General features: G+C 33.9%; 2 protein-coding genes and 1 long non-coding RNA gene across 8 annotated transcripts; 1 reads left to right on the top strand and 2 right to left on the bottom strand.

The window, feature by feature from the left end:
• The first annotated feature begins 862 nt into the window (after positions 1-862).
• LOC119077792 lies at positions 863-1940 on the top strand. 2 transcript variants are annotated; one of them, XM_037185104.1, is made up of 4 exons: positions 863-1076; positions 1146-1337; positions 1398-1480; positions 1521-1940. In XM_037185104.1, exons 1-4 carry the CDS (start codon positions 974-976, stop codon positions 1779-1781), a joined length of 639 nt encoding a protein of 212 aa, XP_037040999.1. In that variant the 5' UTR covers positions 863-973; the 3' UTR covers positions 1782-1940. The 2 variants fall into 2 exon arrangements, with proteins under 2 accessions (XP_037040999.1, XP_037041004.1); XM_037185109.1 differs by having other exon boundaries at positions 1392-1480; positions 1539-1939.
• A 1865-nt stretch (positions 1941-3805) lies between these two features.
• On the bottom strand, positions 3806-5747 carry LOC119078252. Its single transcript, XR_005087960.1, has 2 exons — positions 4601-5747; positions 3806-4435 (listed from the first exon to the last, which is right to left on the bottom strand). It is a non-coding gene; the product is annotated as an uncharacterized LOC119078252 (long non-coding RNA).
• A 42-nt stretch (positions 5748-5789) lies between these two features.
• Positions 5790-20729, bottom strand: LOC119076108. 5 transcript variants are annotated; one of them, XM_037182773.1, is made up of 8 exons: positions 20120-20729; positions 10885-11167; positions 7764-8109; positions 7408-7708; positions 7102-7351; positions 6863-7040; positions 6663-6797; positions 5790-6600 (listed from the first exon to the last, which is right to left on the bottom strand). In XM_037182773.1, exons 2-8 carry the CDS (start codon positions 11138-11140, stop codon positions 5940-5942), a joined length of 2127 nt encoding a protein of 708 aa, XP_037038668.1. In that variant the 5' UTR covers positions 11141-11167; positions 20120-20729; the 3' UTR covers positions 5790-5939. The 5 variants fall into 5 exon arrangements, with proteins under 5 accessions (XP_037038668.1, XP_037038699.1, XP_037038685.1 ...); XM_037182804.1 differs by having other exon boundaries at positions 7764-8052; positions 20120-20728; XM_037182790.1 differs by lacking the exon at positions 20120-20729 and adding an exon at positions 11297-11417.
• Positions 20730-21293: the final 564 nt, after the last annotated feature.

The raw sequence follows: 21293 nt of genomic DNA on the forward strand, positions 1-21293 counted from the left end.
ACTCAAATGAACACTGACATAAATTAGAAAATTTTGTTCGCAAAAAATATAGGGCTACTAGATCAATCAGGTCCCTTGTCAAATCAGCGCTCCTGCCTAGTTAACTTTACTCTGTCGTGTCGTGGTTTTAGCATGCTCTAATTAAACAAATGTTTAAAGTTTCCAATTTTCTGCGAGTGAGGTTTCGTTAAATGCATTTGTTGAACTCGATAAATTTGATGAAATTTAATCGAAAACTGAGTTCGTCTAAGGGTGAAATAAGAGAAGTCGCTATTTCCTCCCGTTAGTATGGACAGACAATACCTGGTTTATAATATCATGACAAGTCAACCTTACAATATCGGTTAGACATCTGCTATCGACAACGACGACGTCAAAATGAAGTAAGAGATTGAATGATTTCTTCTTGCGATACGATCGCAAGTTGTAAGAGGTTAAGAAGAATCAGAAAGCTTATATTCTTAGACCATAACACGGGTAGCAAGTAAAAGACGAAATATTCAAATTGCGCAAATACAGGCGTTCTGAAAAAAAAAATGTTTTTTCTGATTGGGTTATCAAAGCTATATAATTGAGTGTAGAATCAAATGTTCATGAATATTCGCTTAGATTTATTTTTCTATGTTTTCCAAAAAAAATACTGAAATCGGAAAGTTCCTGTTCCGGTTGAAACGATGCAGATACATTGTCATTGCAAATTATAAAACAATCGGAGACTATTTACTCGAAGTGTATTCAAGAAATGAAGCAAAAGTACAACTCAATTTCAAAATTTGGCGCTAAAAACACAACCGTGATGGTAATGTAGTCGCCCCATTTTTTTTTTAGAATATGTCAAAGTGACAACCAGAATTTAATTTTGTTTTGTTTACATTATTAAATGTCGATCTAAGATGTACTGGTATGCACGTAAAAAGCCTGTAAAAAGTATGTAAAAGTCGTTTCAAACAGATTTGTCAACAAATCGAAGAAAATGGAAATTGATGTGATGTATCAGTTTCACTCGGTCAAAAAGGAAATTCTGGACCCACCTTCGGATATTGCTTATGAAACAATTAAAACGGAACCAATAAAAGGTATAGACACCGAATGGAAAAACTATCAAAGCGGCTACTTTGTGTTTGGTTTTGTTAACTTATTTTTAGAAAAACTTTTGATTGATTCAGGTCATATCGTACCAGTCGACTTCGATAAACCCGAGCTAACTGCTGAGAAACAAAGTCAAACTTATGTGAAAGAACCATCATATATGTGCCACTTGATTCCGATAAAGAATGAATGTATAGAACCGCCATTAGATATAAAACCTGAATTTGTTGAAGAAGAGCCCCGTATCGGTAAGACCTTAGAGATATTATCGTTTTAGCATTAATCTTCAAACGCAAACGCTGGCATAGACATGAATGGGACTGAAATTGACCCCTTAAACACCGCAGAATATGAGATCGTTGAGATTGTGGAAAACAAGAAATGTCGAGCCGTAAGTAAATTGTTATTCAGATTCTAAATTATGACTTTAGATGGATCCAAATGTAAAGGTACGATCAGACTATGGCAGGACCCGGTTCACATCATATAATCTTTGGAGCAACGAAAAGCGACAAGAATTGCTATCGACTCATCCTCATTTAAACTTCGGCGGCATTTCTAGTAAATTGGCGGAGATGTGGAAGAATGAAAAACCAAATATAAAATACAATTTTAAGCGACGAGCTAAACGACTAAATATAAATATTAAAAAAATTTGGACGAATTGTGAGGATGTACATGCTGAAAACTGAACAATTTGATTTCATTTTCTATATTGGTAAAGTCACTAAAACGGATTTATGAAACCGAGAGATAAATGAACAATTTGAATACATAAATCATTAAATTCGTGACGAGCCTGTTAAATATACATACTTAAGTTGCTTGAATAACAAGAGGATGTGTTTCGAATTAAAAAGAACTTCAGCCAAAAGGAACGGTTTAGAGGGATTCTTCTGAAAAACAGAAGACCTAAATCGGACGCATTTTCTATTGGAATTTTTTATATGTGCCCAGTAAGGTATTCGACCCCAGAAACCAAAACCACTTTCAAAAAAATTCTTCGCAGCTTGTGTGGCTGGTAAAAGGTCTTTAAAAACCGAAAACTTGCACTTTTATACAAAAATTTCTCCAGTTCCAATTCCTTGTGGGAAATGTTAAAAAGATGAGTTCTTGAAGAATCGGCGACTACTCACTGCTTATTCAGTAACTTATCATTTCTTCAGAGAGTTGTCGTTTCTCTGCCGTCGACTTTTCAGTGCAATTTTCGACTGATGCAGTTTTTCGGATGAAAATTATACTTGTAATGAAGGGGCGAAAGTGAATGCTTAACCTGTCACATACGGCTATTCATCTGTTATCGATGACGACGAAAAAAATAGTGATAAGGTCTGGGTAATATGGTCCTTTATGGTCCTTTAAAAGCATATTAAAAAATTGAAGTACAAGATTTGAACTCAAACGTTTAAACGTTTTAAACTCAAACGTTAATAACACTCATATGCTTGCCGTACCTATGTAACAGGAGGGATGATAAGCAACGGCGAACTGAATTTTGAAACACGACACATTTTCAGTTTTGTGGTTTACCGTTTTTTTGTGAATTTTGCTCTTGTTTTCACACATGAAGAAGTCAAAAACCCAAGTAAAACACAGAACAGAAAATTTGTTGGTTTTCAAATTCCATGCGTGTACCGCGAGACCTGTTTGATCTGTAGCGCTCGGTAGAACAATATGGCCAGTCCGAAGTAAAGTGGCATCCGATTAACAGTCAGGACGGAAATAAAACAAATTGACAAATCGATCATAAATAGATGAAATGGAAACCAGGTATGGTCTATCCATACAAACCGGAGGAAATAGCGATTTCATATAAACAAACTGACAGTACCTGCTCAATGAACCTCCTAACGTGTGTCCTTCGACTGTGACGAATCTTCACCACTAGCCAATATGAAAATTAAGTTGTTTTAGACTATTCAGGTCCTGGGATGTTTGGGCACTCACCTTTAAAAATAGCTCCGACGGGACTACGTCTACTTTCAAAAAAAACCCCACCTAGGTTGTCAATTATGCGAAGAACATAAATGTCTTTGTGGTAAAAACGTTAAGAAGGATGGCTTACATGGTTTATCTTGCAATAAAAGCGGAGGATGGATTCCTGGACATGATGAAGTTAACAAAATCTTTTCTCATGCATTTTCTTCTGCAGGGTTTCCGAATTTAGTACAGCCTCCGGGAATTTCAAGATATGACGGGAAGAGACCGGATGGTATACTCTAATTCCATGGAGTCATGGTAGATGGTAGACCTATTTTGTGGGATGTAACCATTAGAGACACCCTAGCCCCTTCTTATGTTAATCAGTCATCCAAAAAAGCTGGTTCGATTGCTGATAATGCCGAAAGATTTAAGCACAATCATTACATTTGTTTAAAAGATAATTATTGTTCACAACTATTGCTTTTGAATCACTAGGTAGCGTGGGTCCTGAGACAAAGACATTTATAAAGAAATTGGGACCATTAATGCAAAAGGCTTCTGGGGAACCGCGCTCTATGGACTACCTGCTACAGAAGGTTTCCATTGCGATTCAACGAAGAAATTCTAGTTGCATTTTAGGGACCTTGGGACGTAATAGAATTGATGATTTTTATTTATTGTAAATATTTGTTTTTTTACTGGTTGCACTTTGCAGCCCTTTTTTCGCTTTTAATAAAGAAAATTCATTACCCCACCTTGAATTTGATAAAAACTAATTTGGTTTGCTTTTTAAATTTAATATAATATTCCGACTTACAAGTCAAATGGCTAGAAAAAAATCAATGCTCAATATGTTTACGAAAAGGAAACTAAATGTTGAAACTTAAATCTTTAGCATCACAGAATATAACAATATTTTTTCTTCATATTAAAGAGTAGTTTTGTTTAGGTATATATATAGTTTCTCTAGGATCTAATTATCTAGGATTACAAGTTGTTGTTTATAGTACATTCTAATAAAATATACTCATTTCTAGCACAATAATAATATCAGGTTCAAGTTTTTTTCTTTTCTTTTTAAAAAATAAAAGTTTTTTCATTATTTTTTTAGCACTTCCTATGTTATTTTTATTGTCTCTCGCAACTTTGTTTATAGTGCTTTTAAGGGACATTTTATTGATCTTTCATTTACTCACAATTTAGCAATTATTATAGTTCTTTCAATATGTTTTTGTCTTTTCGTTTATAAAATTTATGTTGTTCTGGGTTTCATTAACCTTTTAGAAACGTCTTGTCTTATATGGTAGGACAGTGAAGATAAAAAATAGGCTCTAGCTAGAATTCTTTTAGATAGCGTTCGTTAAAACTAATGAATTAATTGTCATTTAAATGCGTTGGTTTCTCGTAGGGTCGAAAATGGCATCTTATATACTACATGCGTCGAAAACTGTACTTTTCATGTTTCATGACTTGGAAATAAAAATGAAAAATTTCATTTTCGTATGTTTATTGACATCGGCTACGCCTCGGATCAACGCAATTCACACAAAAACTTTTTCACCTTTTCCACTCTAGTCATGTAAAGTACTATAACAACACCAGAGACAACAAGACGAATTGAGTTAGGAAAATAAATCGAAATGTAGTAATGTTTTTGCGTGATTATCAAGTTTGGCTCAACATACTTGTCGCGGAAATAGGACTTTTTCAAAAATTTCCAGTTTTGTATGCCTCCAAAGGCGAAGTCAATCACACGGGAACATGACTTCATTTTTACATGCTAAGTGCGTCGAAACAATTATGAAAAATACTGTTTTCAACGCATGCATGTAGCAATGTAGCATGTAAAATGCTTAACACATTACATGCGTTGAAAACAGTACTTTTCTCAACCCAGTGACGAAAAGTGACATTTTCGTTGCGTTTTTTAAGAAAAATGTTGTATGCAACTTGGTGATAAATGCTTTTCTAGGCACAAGATATGTGTAGTCACACTCGGCCTCAAGTGACAACCCACAAATAACTATTTTTTGTTTCGACCACTTTTCTCGATACATAACTCGCGATAAAAATGAAATGTCTCGTTTTCGTGTTTATATTGTCATCGGCTTCACCTCGGATCAACAAAATTAACACGACAACTCTACTTTCTATGCGTTTATCGCTTATTATTTACACTATTATCAATTCTAGAGATACTTTAACACAAAATACAGAAGAAGTTAACAGATTTCATATTTATATCTCGATAGAGCTTTGTCGTTTTTCAATTATGGCACATTTTCGATCGGTATTTTAGATGGACACCATTGAGGTGGTAGTGGCAATAAAAAATCGAAGAGGAGAATTCAAACTCAAAACAGTTTTAGTTGTTTAATGTTCCCGAGGGGCATTAACTAACTGACTTAACTCTTTGAAACTTCATATTTTCCCTTGTATGATTGCAGCTCTTACCTTCGGTTCGGGCTGCACCCTCATACTCGGCAAAATAAACGTTCCCAACTAGTACGTAATCTACTATTAATCACACAAGCATCACAAAGTAAGGAACCAAGTTTTTAACCGAGATTCCACGACGCATTGTTCAAAAATTAAATTTTAATGCAGCGCTTGCGGTTCAGTTATATGTGACAATTCTGACCATTTCCCAGTTAATTTTGTAATAATTTTTGGTACTATGAGATTGCTTTGCACAAATGCTTCATTAATATTCATTGAACTACGGACGCAAGAAAAATGGGCAGAGAAATTGTTTTTGTCAGTGGACAGTATATAACGAAAGAAATTTATTTACCAAACGGTCGTCTTGTCAAATCAAAAAAGCGTTCGCTTGCGCTACAAATATGTTTAAAGAAATTTTTGGCAGAGTCACATTTCCTAAGTCGCGTTACATGACTGGCAACAGATCGACTGAATTTAATTGTAAATCACCCCCCTTTCGATGGTTTGAGACAGTAACAAAATTTTTTCAAATTATCCTTTTTGATGCAATTACTTTGACTAGCGTACATATTCAGGCGACTTACCGACCCGGTTAGTTCGAATGCCTTACTCTTGATTGTGTATTTAACAGTCGCTTCGAATATTCCGCCACTGGGCGATGCTTCAAAAACGAACATGTACACATCGTACGGACTATGAGCGTGCTGGTATTCCGCTTTACGTGCGTAAGATATTTTTTTCAATTTCAATTCAGCACACAGCCGATACGATCCATTCGTATATTCGTTCAGGTCACTGTTCATCAAATCAATCACGAATTTCACGCCCCTTTTTACGACATCATCATTTTTGTCATTTGTTTTGTACGGTGAACATGTGCACCAATGTTCCGTGATGGCCGAACTTTTACACGACCGGTTCCATGGCATTTCTTGGAATAGACTTTGGCACGATTCACAGCTCGTCGCTGGTGGTAATTTCGTTGTTCGATCAGACAATTCCAGTATGTGCTTCAAGGTCATATGCAAATCGTACGGATTGGTCAAACGATTTCGGTTGATCTTCAGAGCTTGGACAATTTCGGGGTGATCCTCTTTAAACCATTCGGGTAACCAAATAAAAATGAATGGCAAACGCTCTTCCAACCTGCGTATGAACCCGCAATTAATTTATATTTGAAAGGCAAATTTTTCACTCAAAACACTTACCAACCGGTGACCAAGTGTCTAACGGGACCGAATCGCAGTCCGTGATCGCTAAAGAAGACGACCATGCTGTTGTTCAGTATTCCTCTTGTCTCTAGTTCAACCAAATATGATTTCACTTTAGCATCCATGGATGACCTAATGATACAACAGTTGAAGTGTTAACGATTTCGCTTATGTTAACCTTTTCTAATTTAACTCACGGGTCACTGATGTCGTTGTGGCTGAAAGTGTTGGTCCAGAATAAACCGAATGAAGGGTCGTCTTTATATGTTGTGGCGAAATCTAATGCATAGTCATACACATGATCTGCAGAATGTTTGTAGCCAAGACACAGTGTTAAAGAATGTTTGTGTTTCACGTGGAGGTTCTTTTCAGCAGCTAATTAACGAAACAGTTAGTTGTCACGAATTTAATCAGGTCAATCAGTCAATTGCCTCACCTAGCATATATGGACGAAGATAGAAATCTGTTGGAGGGACTACGAATCCAGTTTTGTGATAATTAAATGTACTTATATCGGCCTCGTCTTCACCGTACGCAGTAACATAGCCAGCGTCACGGAAATTTTTCCATATGAATGGACACGATTCCAGTTTTCCAGGTACAGTAGGTTGACAGTCATTGTAGGCCAAGGAGCTGTTATAACCGACCAATATAGCCATCAAATTCGGAAATGTGTTGTCATCGATCTATAAATTACAACTTTCCAAGAAATGTTCCACCATTCGATTTAGTCACACAAAACCTTATTGTATCCTTGAAGTTCAAACCAACCAGTATCGTAAACGTGCTGAGCGGTCATAGGCATTGCCCGAATCAAATTCAGTCTCGAAATACTGTCAATAGACAACATAAGTACACTTAGAGGTCGCTTTTCGCTTTCTGATTCGTATTGGTCTAGTGTTTCGCGTATCTCTGGGCGATCACGAACGATGGCATGGGTATTTGTGTAAGTAGCCTTCCCACCACTTTTACATCGAACCAAAAGAAATTCAATCTTTGGTGGCAACTCAATGGTTTTGTCGAAGTCGATGCAACGCGATAGGCTGGAAATATAAACAGTTTAACATCTGTAGCACATCCTGACGCATTTAAACTCACTTAAACTTCTCGTCAGCTTTTTTGTCGGTTCCAGATCGGATAATCTCCTGATAGCAACAATCTAATTTGTTATTTTTGTTGCCCTTGTAATAAAATGAATCCCGACGTTTTTCGTCCAAAACCAAATAGGCAGTGTCCGTTGTTCGTTTCCGGCTGATTCGAGTCAGCGGCTTCACATTCGAACATTCCTCATACTTTTCTTTATTGAATAATTTCATCACATCGGCTGCAAGTGGTTCCAGCGATGGCATTTGGCACTCGGGACTCCATACCAAGAATCCCGGTGGGACTGATTCATTATATGTGGGTCGTAGGGTGGTTATATTATTTAGTTGTGCTTGGAAACCTAATTTGTTTGTCATCAAAGTTGGAAGTTGTACATGGATTATGAATATTTTTTGTGGGATATTCTATTTTGTAACAATTTTTTTATGTTTCTTATTGAGTATAACCATGTGTTATGTTTTTTTCTGTTTGATATTAGACCATCTCCATAATAATAGTATGTTACTTCTAGGGAAAAGAAGAGACCAACTTCCGACTTTCACTCCAAAGAATTTCCTAAAAATATTTTGCAAATCCAAAATTTAAAAACAAAACACGTGCGAGTAGGGTGAGAGTGTAGCGGAAAAAGCTCAAAATCGAATTAGTGACCGCACGTATACCTAGAACTGCAAACTAAATGCGTTTTGGAGGCGAATAAAGTTTGGCAAGTCATGCAACATACAATTTGTAAAATGATTGAAAGCTTCCAATTGCGGTGGTGGTGGTACGTTTGTTACTATTACATGTCGTATTAATGCGCGTACAAGAAAGTCTTTGCGGTTTTTCATTTATATCAAAAGTACTGTATAAGGAGTACTTAGTAAGGACATGTGAATAACGTTGCATTCGTAACTATTATAGTTAAACTATATCGTACACGATAATGTCGCATTTATAATGCTGAATTTGTCGTCGTTACTGAATACCATTGCCCTATTTTGCTAGAACGACTTTACGAGTGCATATAGTGCTATAATGACGATTATCATAATGTCATACCAACTTGTAGTAAAAGTTTTCTCTTTGTCTTCCAGTTGTGAAAGACTAGGAAAAGTTTGTCTAACTAATTCAAGAAATTAAAGCAGACGTTAAATGTACAACTTGGGAAACGATATTAAGTAAAAACTTGAAAAGTGGCATATGTAGGAAATGGCATGTCTGGATCTGTAATTCATTTTAACAAAAGCAATGGCAACAAATTGTAAATTTAAATGTTGTATCGAGTGTGTGGTAAGGTATTGATGGGTGGAATAAATTTTCAGTTTCAATTATTGTGGCATTTAATTCTTAGCAAATTTGTCATTACAATTTGTTCATAGTTTTTTTAGACTTTTAGAGGTCCACAATGTTCCTAGTCAATTGAGTGCTTCGCATTCCATGATAATTTGGCGCAAAATTTGAATTCGTTGAGGCGTACTCAAATTTTGCGCAAAAATATAATAGAATGCGAAGCACTCATGTGAACAAGGGAACATTGGGGACTTTTAAAAATTCTAAAAAAACTGAAAGATGTTCAGAGCTAAAAAGCCGCTCTTTAGTTAGAAATGGAATTAAATTTTCGAGAAAAAAAAATGCTTCTTGGACACAGAAAAGCCTTACTCTCTCAATCCGAATCGGGCAAGATAGGTTTAGTCCGAGAATTGATTTAGCTTAAAGGGTGTAATTCACGAGTTCTTACTGGCTAGTATTAGTATATATAGAAGTGTTTAGTGGAAGCTGGCTGTATATTTGCATTTTTCAAACCTCTAAGAATTTTAGTTATCGTACGCCTAGATTAAGGCATTAATGATTAATCATCCCGGATTAATGACATAGCAAAGCTGACATTCAAGTAACGTCTTTTTTACAATGACAACAGCTTTGATAACATCCATTTGAAGCAGTGAAATATCAACAAACGCCCTGCTACTTTTCCAGAAATTAACAAAAAATTGATTTGAAGAATGAAAGCGATAGCAGTTTTTCGGTTTGCATCGTTGCAATGACTTTCCCTTCCTGGCTTTCCCATCATTTTTCAAAGTCAAAGCCGGCAGAAAGTTTTTTTTAAATATAATATTCAAGAAAATCTGTTCCCACATTTCTAGATTAACTCGCAAAATACGTGGAAGTGACTGTCAGCGTGAGCAAATTGATTTTTTTTTTTGAAAAATATTAGTAGCTTTAATCAAACAAACTGCGAAAGTGATTGTGTGTTAAATATTTTAATTTGTGGTGAGGAAAAACAATCAAAACCAAAAGATAAAATCAAACAAATCATAGAGTAAGGTTGGAAAATGTGGAACGGTTTGCTAATGTGGCATACCATCAATTTTTCGTAAATGGTTTTACGTGTTACGGCATGTTTCATTTTCATTTACATTGCCTAATCACGTAAAGCATTGTACTTACGAGGTTCCAAGTTGTTATTTGACAAGTGGGGAATACAGCCCTCCCCTTCGGGTCGGGCTGTAACACCCCACTTATCAAATACACAACTTGGAACCTCGGAAGCAGGGGCTATTTAGTTGAATTATTAGCGAATTTTGACGAATTTTGGCGAACTTTGACGAATTTTTGCGAATTTTTGTGAATTTATACATGATTTTAAAAAATTTCAAAGAATCGTAGAACTTAGTTACATATTTTTGGCCAAGACATTCTAAAAATCTATTTTTAACCGGGAAGCCATGAAGGTTTTTTTTTTGGCCAAACGATGAAAAATGTCCTAATTTTGTGAATTTTACATATATTTGTGAATTTGGTAGATTCTTGCATATTTTTGTTATGCTATATCACAAAACTAGCAAAATATTCCAAAAAACATAAATTTGGAAGAAAATTTTCAAAATTTGAATTTTTTAATTTGGGAGAATTTTGGCGAATTTCGACGAATTTCGGCGAATTTTGGCGAATTTCGGCAAATTAATTCGGCTAAATAGCCCCTGCTCGGAAGTAATATACTATTACTAATATGATGGAAATGTTAAGAGTAATATTACGCAATTGCTATTACTGTACAACCCAATGGTGTTCCACATTATAAAATCGTTCCATATTTGCCAACCTTACTCTATAAAACCAGTAAAAATATACACACCCATAGGTCCAGGCAACGATTCGTCATTTGGCGGTATATTAACAACAATTTGCGGCCGTTGTTCGGGCCACGTACCCATGGCAAAGCAAACGTAAATGACGAAAAACAGACATATTGAAATGATGCCGAGCCTGATGCGTCCCCATTTCTCAGCATGTATTATGCGCTGTTCACGTCGATTGATAGCAATTCCTTTGGCACGTGTTGTTGGTCTGATTAATGGATCCAAGTCGGGATCATGGGCGGAATTTGTCATAGTGTTTCATTGGTTGATTAACCATGTCTGCAAATGAAAGAAGAAAAAATCGTTATTCGAACTTCTAAATAATCGAAGGAAATATATCAATACGCTGAGTCAGCAACAAGAAAAGTGTGAGTGCAAGCAGAATTAGTGCTGTACAAAATTACTTACAAGCAGTTTTGATTGGGATATTAGACACCGACTATAACTCAGTAACAATACACTGTTATGAGCTTTACTCGCATCGCTCACTTGATAAATTGCACATTTTTTGTTTGTTTATAAGTAGAAGTTTACAGTAGGTATGGGAATCGCTTGATACCGAGAATAAAGTTAGCCATTTTCCTTATCAAATTGCAATTTCACTCTGAACCTTATCATAACTGAATTTTAATCTACACATTTATATCACCTACCATTGTAAAACAACAGAACATTCCATTAACAATTTAAATATAAAAAATTTAATTCATTAAAATTTTTATCATGAATTTAGCGGATGTTATACGATAAACTGAGGAAATTTTCAACGCTCATATTCTCGCATAAAACTATAAGTAACTATACAAAAACGACAATGAATTGAAAAATCTAAATTAACGAATTATTATGACTGCAAGAACACAGCAGTAGAAAATAGAGCAACATTCAAGTCGGTTCGTGTGTTAGATTAGAATTGACATATGACTTGCCTGTTTCATTATTGATTTGTCATTTAGTGCTCTTTGACAATAAATGTAAATCAATTGAGATCAATAATGCAAATTGCTAAGTTACATTTTTGCATACAATGGGAGAGGAAAGAGTTTCATCATTTTTGCACAGTATTGTTGTAATATATAGTAATGCTGTTATTACAGTATATATGAGTTTACTGTAACTTCCTCTTCGCACTATTTTTGCTTAACAGTAAGAAAAAAGTTGGATGCTCGGATCAGGTTGAGGGGAAATTTGTTTCTGAAAAATACTGAAAATTCCGAATAATTCAGGGGGAAAATTCCGAAAGAGAAATTCAGCATATTTTCCGAATAATTCGAAATCTTTAAAAACAGTCAATGTAATTATAATTTTCCAGATGTGAGGTCAAAGCGTTATGCATTGCTAATGTTTATTTTGTATGTAAAAGCGCCTTAACCTGGTAGTGTTGAAACTTGTGTTGAAATATCACGACTTCGTCGCATACTTTCATCGTCGTTTTTGAAAAACGTCGTTCCTAACTGATACTAAAAGCTAATAGTATTTTGTGCCACCGAGAATTGAAATACGACTCTTTTCAGCACTCATTTTAGTGTTGTAAAGTGACTTATTTCAGCACCCGTTTGATGTGATATTACAACACTCAAAGCAGTGTTGAAATGGAATTTGTATGAGTTGTTACAGCATTCGTTTGAGAAAATGCAAAGCAATGTGATCGATCAAATATGAAGAGTGATTGTTTACAATGAAAATTATGATTTTTTGTGCTCTTGTCTATTTCAATTCTCGGTTGGCACAAAGCATGATGTGTTACACGTATTGTAATGAGATTTTTTCAGCACACGACCCAATTTTCCTTACTCGCTCCGCTCGTAAGGAAAACTTGGGTCTAGTGCTGAAAAAATCAACATTACAATACTTGTAACACAACATACTATTTCGTTACGAGTGATGAAAAGTTGAATTTTTCAGGACTAGTCGTAAGCATGTCCTAACAAAGCGAAGCCGACCTCGTAGCATTTTCCTTTTTCTCTGTCGGTATTCGTTTTTTGATCGAAACATTGGGAAAAGCAGAAAAGCTCAACTCAATTTTTTTGCTACGACCGAGAAACTTACCACGATTTATAAATTTTGGGTACCAGTATTGCTGACAATGGTACTGGTACTGGTACTGATACTTATTTCAACAGTTTAAAATGTTAAGTGTCAGTAGTTTCGTTACTGGTTGGTTTTCCTACTCATACGCGAGCGCATTTAACGAGGGCAGCCGTGTTCAATGAATGATATTTTGATGTTTTTACTTCTGTCGATCTAAGTATTTTTTATCTATTGATTTCAAATCTTGTACTTCAATTTTTTTTAACATGCATACTATATAAAGGACCATACTACCCAGAGCTTGTCATTGTCTTTGTCGTCGTTATCCATAACAGATGAGTGACAAATTAAAACGCTGGGAAATGTCAAAATTATTAAAAACTTTTTCTTAAATTGGCTGGTTTTAGAATGTTAGTTACTGTATGTATATTAAGGAGGTTGTGTTGAATTTAACGTAATGACTCACTAAAATTAGCCGAAATGAGTTAAGTAGACAAACTTGACATACCATCGGAAACGAATTATTTTTTCGTCACCCTTCTAACATTGGTAATTTTTCAGTTATTGATGGTATAATACCCATGAAATGTGTTAATTTAACCGATGACAACAGCCAAACCAAGCCGCACTTTTATAGGCGTTTAACTCAGAATATTGAATGCAGGAAGTATAAATCTGCCCTCGCACCATAAATAAAATTAGTGCCACAAAAAACGAGAATTCCGATGAAGATTGTACCTCATCAACTTCTGTAAAATTAAGTTGTGATTGTCAGTTTATAATGATTTGTGTAAACATCAATCTTCGTATTATGATATCCATCGAAGGAGGTATATCATCACCTCATCTATTGATTTTTTTTTGGTTTTGTATATATACGACATGAATTGGAAAGATGTACAAAATGAAGGGGAAAAAAATTACGAACAATATTTTTGCATTGAGGTATCGCTAATAATTTTCACACATCCATTTCCTTGGTTATATCGATTTTAGATTTTATTAATCTTTCGTCTGATTTGATGGGCGGTATGATGACTAAGGTGTTAATTTGTGTAAATATATCAACCGAAGAAAAATTCAACGAACAACGATGTATTAATGACTGGGCGATAAGCTGACGAATTTCAGTGTTCGGATATATTTCAAAAATAAATTAGTGCAGAAGGTGAATCTATAATTACAACTCCCCATGCGAACGACATCGATTACATAAACATCTTTTCGCTTAAAACAGTTCACCTAACTACATCACAATATAGACGCAACTCTAACAGGTGACTATATAAATATCACATGGGAATTACTGTTTCGTGCTGCCATTCGTTAAATGGACTGTGTGTAGGTTTATGTATCAGTATCACGTTATTTAACTATGACGATTTGTTTTTTCACTTGAAATTAGTTTGTTAAATATTACATTAGACGATGTAGAGACGAATTAACCACTAATTGTACTTAATATAGACTTTAATGCAATTCTTGTTCAGTCAACGGATGAATTTGTTTGTTAGGATTAGGAGTGACACAGATACGCTTTACTTAAATACTGTGGCATTGTTGGGTGTCACACCCTTATCGTCGACCTCAACAAGCAAAAATAATCAGCAAATGGATTGCTTCTTTATTGCTTGTGGAGAGGTTTCAATTTCGTTGTGTGTGAAAGTTGTTTCGCATATCAAAATTAATCGATATGTTTGCGCTAATGTTCACGACACAACCCTTTTTTTGGTTCAAAAGCATCCACGTCACCGATTAATACGCCAGTGTTGTAATAAAACAACGTCTTTATGGTAACATCCTTTGGTTTACGTTTAATTATATTTTCATACTACTCGACCTAGGGGGTTAGTTTATTAAAAGCTGCGGGAACCGGAACACTGTATGCAGTGCCACTTATATATTAGTCTTGTGGATTTATGCGTGCAATTTATTGATTTTAGCGTTCTATATTCTATGTGTACATACATTATGAGAGAATTTGGTTTTATTAATAATTTAATCATACTTTCAGAATCACACCCAAAATTAAACAGAGGAGTGTTTTATGTGGTCAGTGGTGCACGCTTTTTTCTAAGTTAACAATGTAAATAAATAGTCTGTGATAATTGGTGTTAATTCAATTTGAAAAGCTTTTTGCAATATTGTGAGACCAATGACATTGGACATTTGGAGAAAGTTGAGCAAATTTTGTAGGTTACGGAGGAGCATGTAGATCTCATTTCTAAGCTATTTGGAAATAATCAATAATCAATATTTATGATCTCTAATTCCACACTGGTCACAGACTTGTGTTAGACCACAATACACTAGACTAACAAATGTTAAATGTTGCTATTATATTTCAACCTCTGCAAACAGCGATCGTGAATATCCATAAAACCCGTTCCTTTTTTCACATGTATTGACCATTTTATTAGATTTAGGTAGCACACATTTTACTATAAGATAACATTAGCCAGAGCTCGACGATTTGTTTTTTAAATCGTCGTTGTCAATTTAGAGATGTTTTGAAAAGGTAAAGTTTCATTTATTCTCTTTGCCATAATAGTCAACGAGACGCATATTTTTCTTAACAAGACTTGGACCCCTTTTTGCAGATTGTGGAATGTGATAACAACAATTACAGGCAAAAAAGTGAAATTCGACATGTTTTCTATATTGGGAGTTGTTGTGGTTTTTAATTGATTCCACTTGTGGAATTTCGTTGAACAAATGAAAACCTAGATTTTTTTTCTGAATTTATACAAATTTTGCGGGGAATCATTTAAAAAACGACCAAAACTTCCAAAACAGAAAACATGTCGAATTTCACATTTATTCGCATGCAATAGAAGGTTGTTGTAATGGTTAGTGTATCTGGTCAAGAAAAAAACTTGCCCTACCAATGTAAAAGTCAAATTTTATGCTCTTCCGAGCGCGTTCCATAGTACATTAGCTATTGGCCTAAGCGGGTAAATTAACATTCTCGCACCCGGCTGACTATTCAACGTACCACAAAAAATACAAATTTCATTCAACTCCTGTTGAAAACGAACTTAAAAAACCAAATGTATTTTAATAAAAAAAATGATCACATTATGTCTTGAAAAGAAGTTTATTTAGGTACATACCATTGAAGAGCCGAAACACAAAGACTATGATATTGATCTTCAAATTTTACACATTCCAAATCGTGCCAATTAAAAACATTAGTTATGGCTTTTTGGTTGGTTTCTTTTTTTTACATTTGACATTGAATGGATCATATTTGTGTACTTAATTGCACCATTATCTTATGCTGCTATGCTTCTTGTTTAACACAAAAAGATTTATGTACATTGTACAATGAGCTAAAATGGTATGTCTGTTCACTAACAAATTACGTAATTACTTTTTTTATTATTTACCTACAACATTTAGCACCGACTATAATATAATCGTAAAATAAAAACATGGGAAATCAAAAATGTTATGTGCACAGTTACCACCATACAAAAGCCACTGCGATATTCTTCGATTAGCATTTTACTGATGTTAACACGAACGGAAGACTTCATTGATCATTCATTGATTTGAGAAAGATTTTAAAAACACAAAAGATAATTACCTTAACCCAGTCAACGTCGTAATGGAATAATAATAGCACGATGTAAGCGAGTTGAAAGTTAGAATAATTTACGATCCACACAGCTGCATAGTGTATCGATTGAGCAATGAGAGATAAAAATTGAAATTTATTCATTCGTTCAACGAATTTCGTTGGATAATCTTCAATGAAATCGAGCGTATAATAACTTGCATTTTCAAAACGTAGATCATGTGCTTGCACGTCATCTCTTAATGCTAGTATATAAGCAGTAAGCATAATCCATTTTTGGGATCTCAATGAAAGATTGAAGAATTTAGTTAATACAAGTTAATACAATTCATTGAAAGACATATTTTCGGTCTAGACAAAAACCTTAGAGTACTCTAAGACAAAAACAGTAAAGTGCATTATTGTAGTTACAACAAGTTCTAGCGTCTAAATACGAAGCTCTGAAAAGAATCGGATAAAACGTTCGGATCATTTGTTATCGACATCGACGACAAAAGTAGGAAGTCAACTCGAGCTAGAGACTTCTTAAATAACAAAATTTTTGTTAAAGTAAGTTGAGTAGAAGATCTTGTATCAAATATATTAAACAACACTTTAAACAAAAGAAGAAATAGATTTAATGAATAAATCGCGATACGATGCTAAAAAGTTGAATAATAATCTAGGTTGTAAGTCTTGCGTTAGAAAACATTATTGGGTCTCAGTGACTGCACAAAATTTAAATTTTTAGCTTTTTAGTGAAATTGCAGAGATTACCAAAGAAGATTGTTATTATTATTGTCTATTATTGATTCTACTTAGTCATGTATAGTATCAAGACTATACTGCTGAATTATTGATGGGTTTAGCCATAGGAAATAATCCATAAACGATTATTCCACACAACAAGACAACCTTGAAAACTTCCTTCGTTAATTATTTAAAATTCAATGTTCTCCTTTCGTATTCTATATTCGTTTTTCAAGTAAAACTTTCTGTTGTGTTGATGCATACCCCCATCAGTGTATTTTCACTCAAAATCGATAGTTCTACGAAGACTATTCATACGAATGGAAAAATTGATTTTTTATTTAAAAAAAACTTTTTTGCTTTAATATCTCTGAGGAAATTGTTAAAAATACAATCTGAATGTCGTTCGTGGATTTATTTGGATTTTCTTTTAAAGTTTTGAACGAAAATGACTTTGGGGATTTCAATAGAAAGATTTTCAAATTATTTTCGATTTATCTTCTTATAAATTTGAACATTGAACGATAAATTGGGATTTGGTTAAAATTGGCTCAGATGTTATTGAACACAGCTACTGGAAAAACCTACGAACTATCTATATCTGACTTAAGCTAAATATAATTTTCGGTACTAGCAACATTAATACAAACCTATGTTCAAAATTTTTGCGTTACTAAGATTCTTCCTGCAATAGCATGATGTAATTCAAGGTACTTATGTCACGTTGGATTAGTCATAATATTATTTACTTAAAATATTCTTACGATAGACAGATACCTTCCTGCAATTAAATTATGCAAGAAATCTCAGTCGTAAAAATAGAAACATGAAATAAACGTGAGAAAAACGAAGAAACAATTCGTCAACTGGGGGTCACAACTTTTAACACTAACTATCAATTTCCCTTGGAAATTCTATGTTATGCGAAATGACTATGTTTCCCTCGACAATTACTTTTGGTTGGTCTCTTGAGTTAACCAGACTGCGTAACAAAAAACATGCGTTGAAAAACCGGCTTTACATTCACGCTCTACGCATCAAATTATCTCCCATTCAATATTGATGTGATTTTTCTAAGTTCAATAGATTACTACACGGAGAGTAAACTCTTATTTGCGAATTTAATATGTAGAAAAACTAAATCCATCAATGATCTGATCACATTGCATGACTAAAAGTAATTTTATGTTATTAACTCTTCAATGAGTGTGATTAATAGCAAATTATCAGAATGGTTCTAGAATCCTATATCATTGTGTCATTCACATTATTCTATCATAGTTTTGAATGTTGTCAGCCAGTGTAGAAAAAGTGATGAAAATATTTTCTGACATTTATTGAACGTTACCTGTAAAAAGCTTGAGATCTGCAAGTTTAACATTTGGTAATGATAAATATTTGGAAACGAGGTGTTAAGGTTTAAATCCTGGATCAACTTGGTTCAATGCATCAAGGGGAATGGATGTTTTGTTGAAAAGCCTACATTAGGGCGTTCTTTAAGTATTGTATTTTCTTACAAAAATCTCATTTGAAAAATCTAAGACGACAATAACCACAACAAATGCTTAAGCTTTTAATAAAAAATAGATTTGTTTGTAACAGTTTGTAACCATCTCTGAGAAAACACTAAAGTTTATGCAAATTAAGGCAAACTGTTGACTTTAGTCAGAACTGATCAAACTACTACACTCAATTTTTTAAAGGTATCTTTAGTGTATCCTTTACAGGACGTGTTGAATTGAACTGTCCTGTGTCTGTTACCTTTAATCGTAGAATTAGTAACTTATTTTTGGCAGAGGTTCTTCAAACTTAATTGCGATGATGGTACCTTTTTGGCCAAAATGAAGAAAAGTATAGATTATTTCGTAAGCTACGTTTTTTCTCATAATGGCTTCACGGTAAAAAATACCAAAATACCAAAATGAAAAATCTAGATTTTCATTTGTTAAACATATTTTGTGTGGAATCATTTACAAACCGAAACCACTCCCAAAACAGAAAACATGTAGAATTTCACGATTTCAAAAATAGGTCACTAAATATTATGATTGTTTCTTAAACTTCCACAGCAAGAATTAACAGTAATTTTCTAAGATTCACTAGATGTTAATGACGTTTTTCACTCAACTTTACCTGTTCCAGATCTTGTACTTCAATTTTTTTAACATGCATTTTACTTTATAAAGGAATATATATATTAACCAGAGCTTGTCATTACTTTTGTTGTCGTTTTCGAGATAACATATGAATAGCCTAATGTGAACTCATTACCTTAGCCAGTCATTTCCTTATTTTGTTTAAGACAGAATGGTGTTCATTTAAAAAAACACGTAAAAAATATAGACAAGCTTCTATAGATCTACCGAAATGTTCTAACTACCTTCTTAAAGAACAAAAATGAAACATTGCGCAAATATGGCAAACCGTGATAATAGGTCAGTAATACTCTGAAATTCTCTTTTATTTACGTTCAATATTTGCCATCATCTTCAATACAACTCCAAAATGTGGTAATTTTTTTGTGTATTACACCCGAAAACATTCATGATGGTTTTAATCCGAAATTTAAACGAAAAATATTGATTTACTATAAATACCAAATACAGAGAATTATTTATTTGGTTGAATTAATTTGAATAACATTTTTAAATATACTAACACCGGAGCTTCCGTGAAAAATGTTTCGTTAAAATGTTAAAAAACATGCGTATCTACAGACCATAAAAAATAATGTTGTCATAGGTATCAATGAAGCACACAAGAAGGTAAACATCATTTATAATAATAATAAATATTTTCATTTCCTATAAAATACGGTAGTAGTGTCCGATTACTATTGCTGCAAAAGTTCAAAAATCAAAATGCTCGTTAAAATTTCTTATCCGACTTACCATTTATAGAAAGTGTTTGATGATTTTCGTTTATTTGGAAACACAGTCTGAACACCCAGCTTTTTTTAATTAAAATTTCTTATTCTATGTCCATGCTGTATTGTCTAGTTGTCATCACACAAAAAGTGGCTTGTATTCACATCAGGAGCTTAATCATGGAGCACTTTTAGCATTTTTTTTTATCTATTTTCATCACAAAATTTTCATCTCAGTTCTCAATGGGTTGATGTTATGTATACCAATATAGTGCGAACAACAAATAATCGATAAAGTGAGATACCAGTCGCTTTAATGCATTCAACACTTAATCACAATTAATTCAATATTTTTTTATAATTCATTCAAAGATAAATAACGCAGAACAATTAGAAACATATGCTTATTTTCCTTGAATATCACAAAGCTATCGGCGAAATATAACCAATGATCCATTCACATTATCTCAATATATTTGGAGTTTATTATTTTTTTAAATGTTATTCAAGAAAGGCTGTTTATTTTTCTCAATCAATTTTAATTCACTGATTTCCAAAAACAGACCTATTAATAGGATCGAGATGTTGCCATCTTATCCAACAATGTGAACATCTCAAATGAAACTGATAGACTATATACGAATCCTCATTGCTCTGAAAATGCTATTGATCAACAATAGAGTGGGATTCTTATAACGAGTAAAAGCAACACAGTGAGCATGTCTCAGAAAATAGAATTTAAATTTTCATTATTATGCGAACCAACAACGAGAGACTAAAGGCAAATATATATTCGGTAAGTTCTAAAAAATTTCAAGTGGGGAATTATTCTGTGACGCAATGATTATTATTTGGCGCTAGACATTTTGAAGGTTTCAATGAAAGTAAAAAAAAAAATTTTAAACAATTATTGCCGATGATGCGGTGGTTTTGCGCGGTTTCAAATTTATTACAGTAATTATGATTCTAATGAGGCTGGTTTTTTTAGTGCAACAATATTTGTTTTAAGGTTTTCGACGAGATTCAAATTATTGAATGGTTTCGGTACATGCAAAAAATTTTCGGCTTTGAAGCACTTCAAATTGGAATCCATGCACCGAGTATACAGAGCGTCTGCGCTTGGAATTGGAGAACACATTTCATTCACAGTGCTTGTACACTTCGACGTGGAATGTACTGGTAGTTCATAACTTCTTGCG

The sequence above is a fragment of the Bradysia coprophila genome, chromosome III, assembly GCF_014529535.1.
Source record: "Bradysia coprophila strain Holo2 chromosome III, BU_Bcop_v1, whole genome shotgun sequence".
NCBI lineage: Eukaryota > Metazoa > Arthropoda > Insecta > Diptera > Sciaridae > Bradysia > Bradysia coprophila.

What these genes read in the sequence shown, in the direction of transcription:
- LOC119077792 (XM_037185104.1), top strand. Translation starts at nt 974, where the DNA reads ATGGAAATTGATGTGATGTATCAGTTTCACTCGGTCAAAAAGGAAATT. An exon ending in TGAAGAAGAGCCCCGTATCG is followed by an intron (nt 1,338 to 1,397) that starts GTAAGACCTTAG and finishes ACGCTGGCATAG; the next exon opens with ACATGAATGGGACTGAAATT. An exon ending in AAAACAAGAAATGTCGAGCC is followed by an intron (nt 1,481 to 1,520) that starts GTAAGTAAATTG and finishes TTATGACTTTAG; the next exon opens with ATGGATCCAAATGTAAAGGT.
- LOC119076108 (XM_037182773.1), bottom strand. Translation starts at nt 11,140, where the DNA reads ATGACAAATTCCGCCCATGATCCCGACTTGGATCCATTAATCAGACCA. An exon ending in ATCGTTGCCTGGACCTATGG is followed by an intron (nt 8,110 to 10,884) that starts GTGTGTATATTT and finishes CAAACAAATTAG; the next exon opens with GTTTCCAAGCACAACTAAAT. An exon ending in TCTTCGTCCATATATGCTAG is followed by an intron (nt 7,041 to 7,101) that starts GTGAGGCAATTG and finishes TTCGTTAATTAG; the next exon opens with CTGCTGAAAAGAACCTCCAC.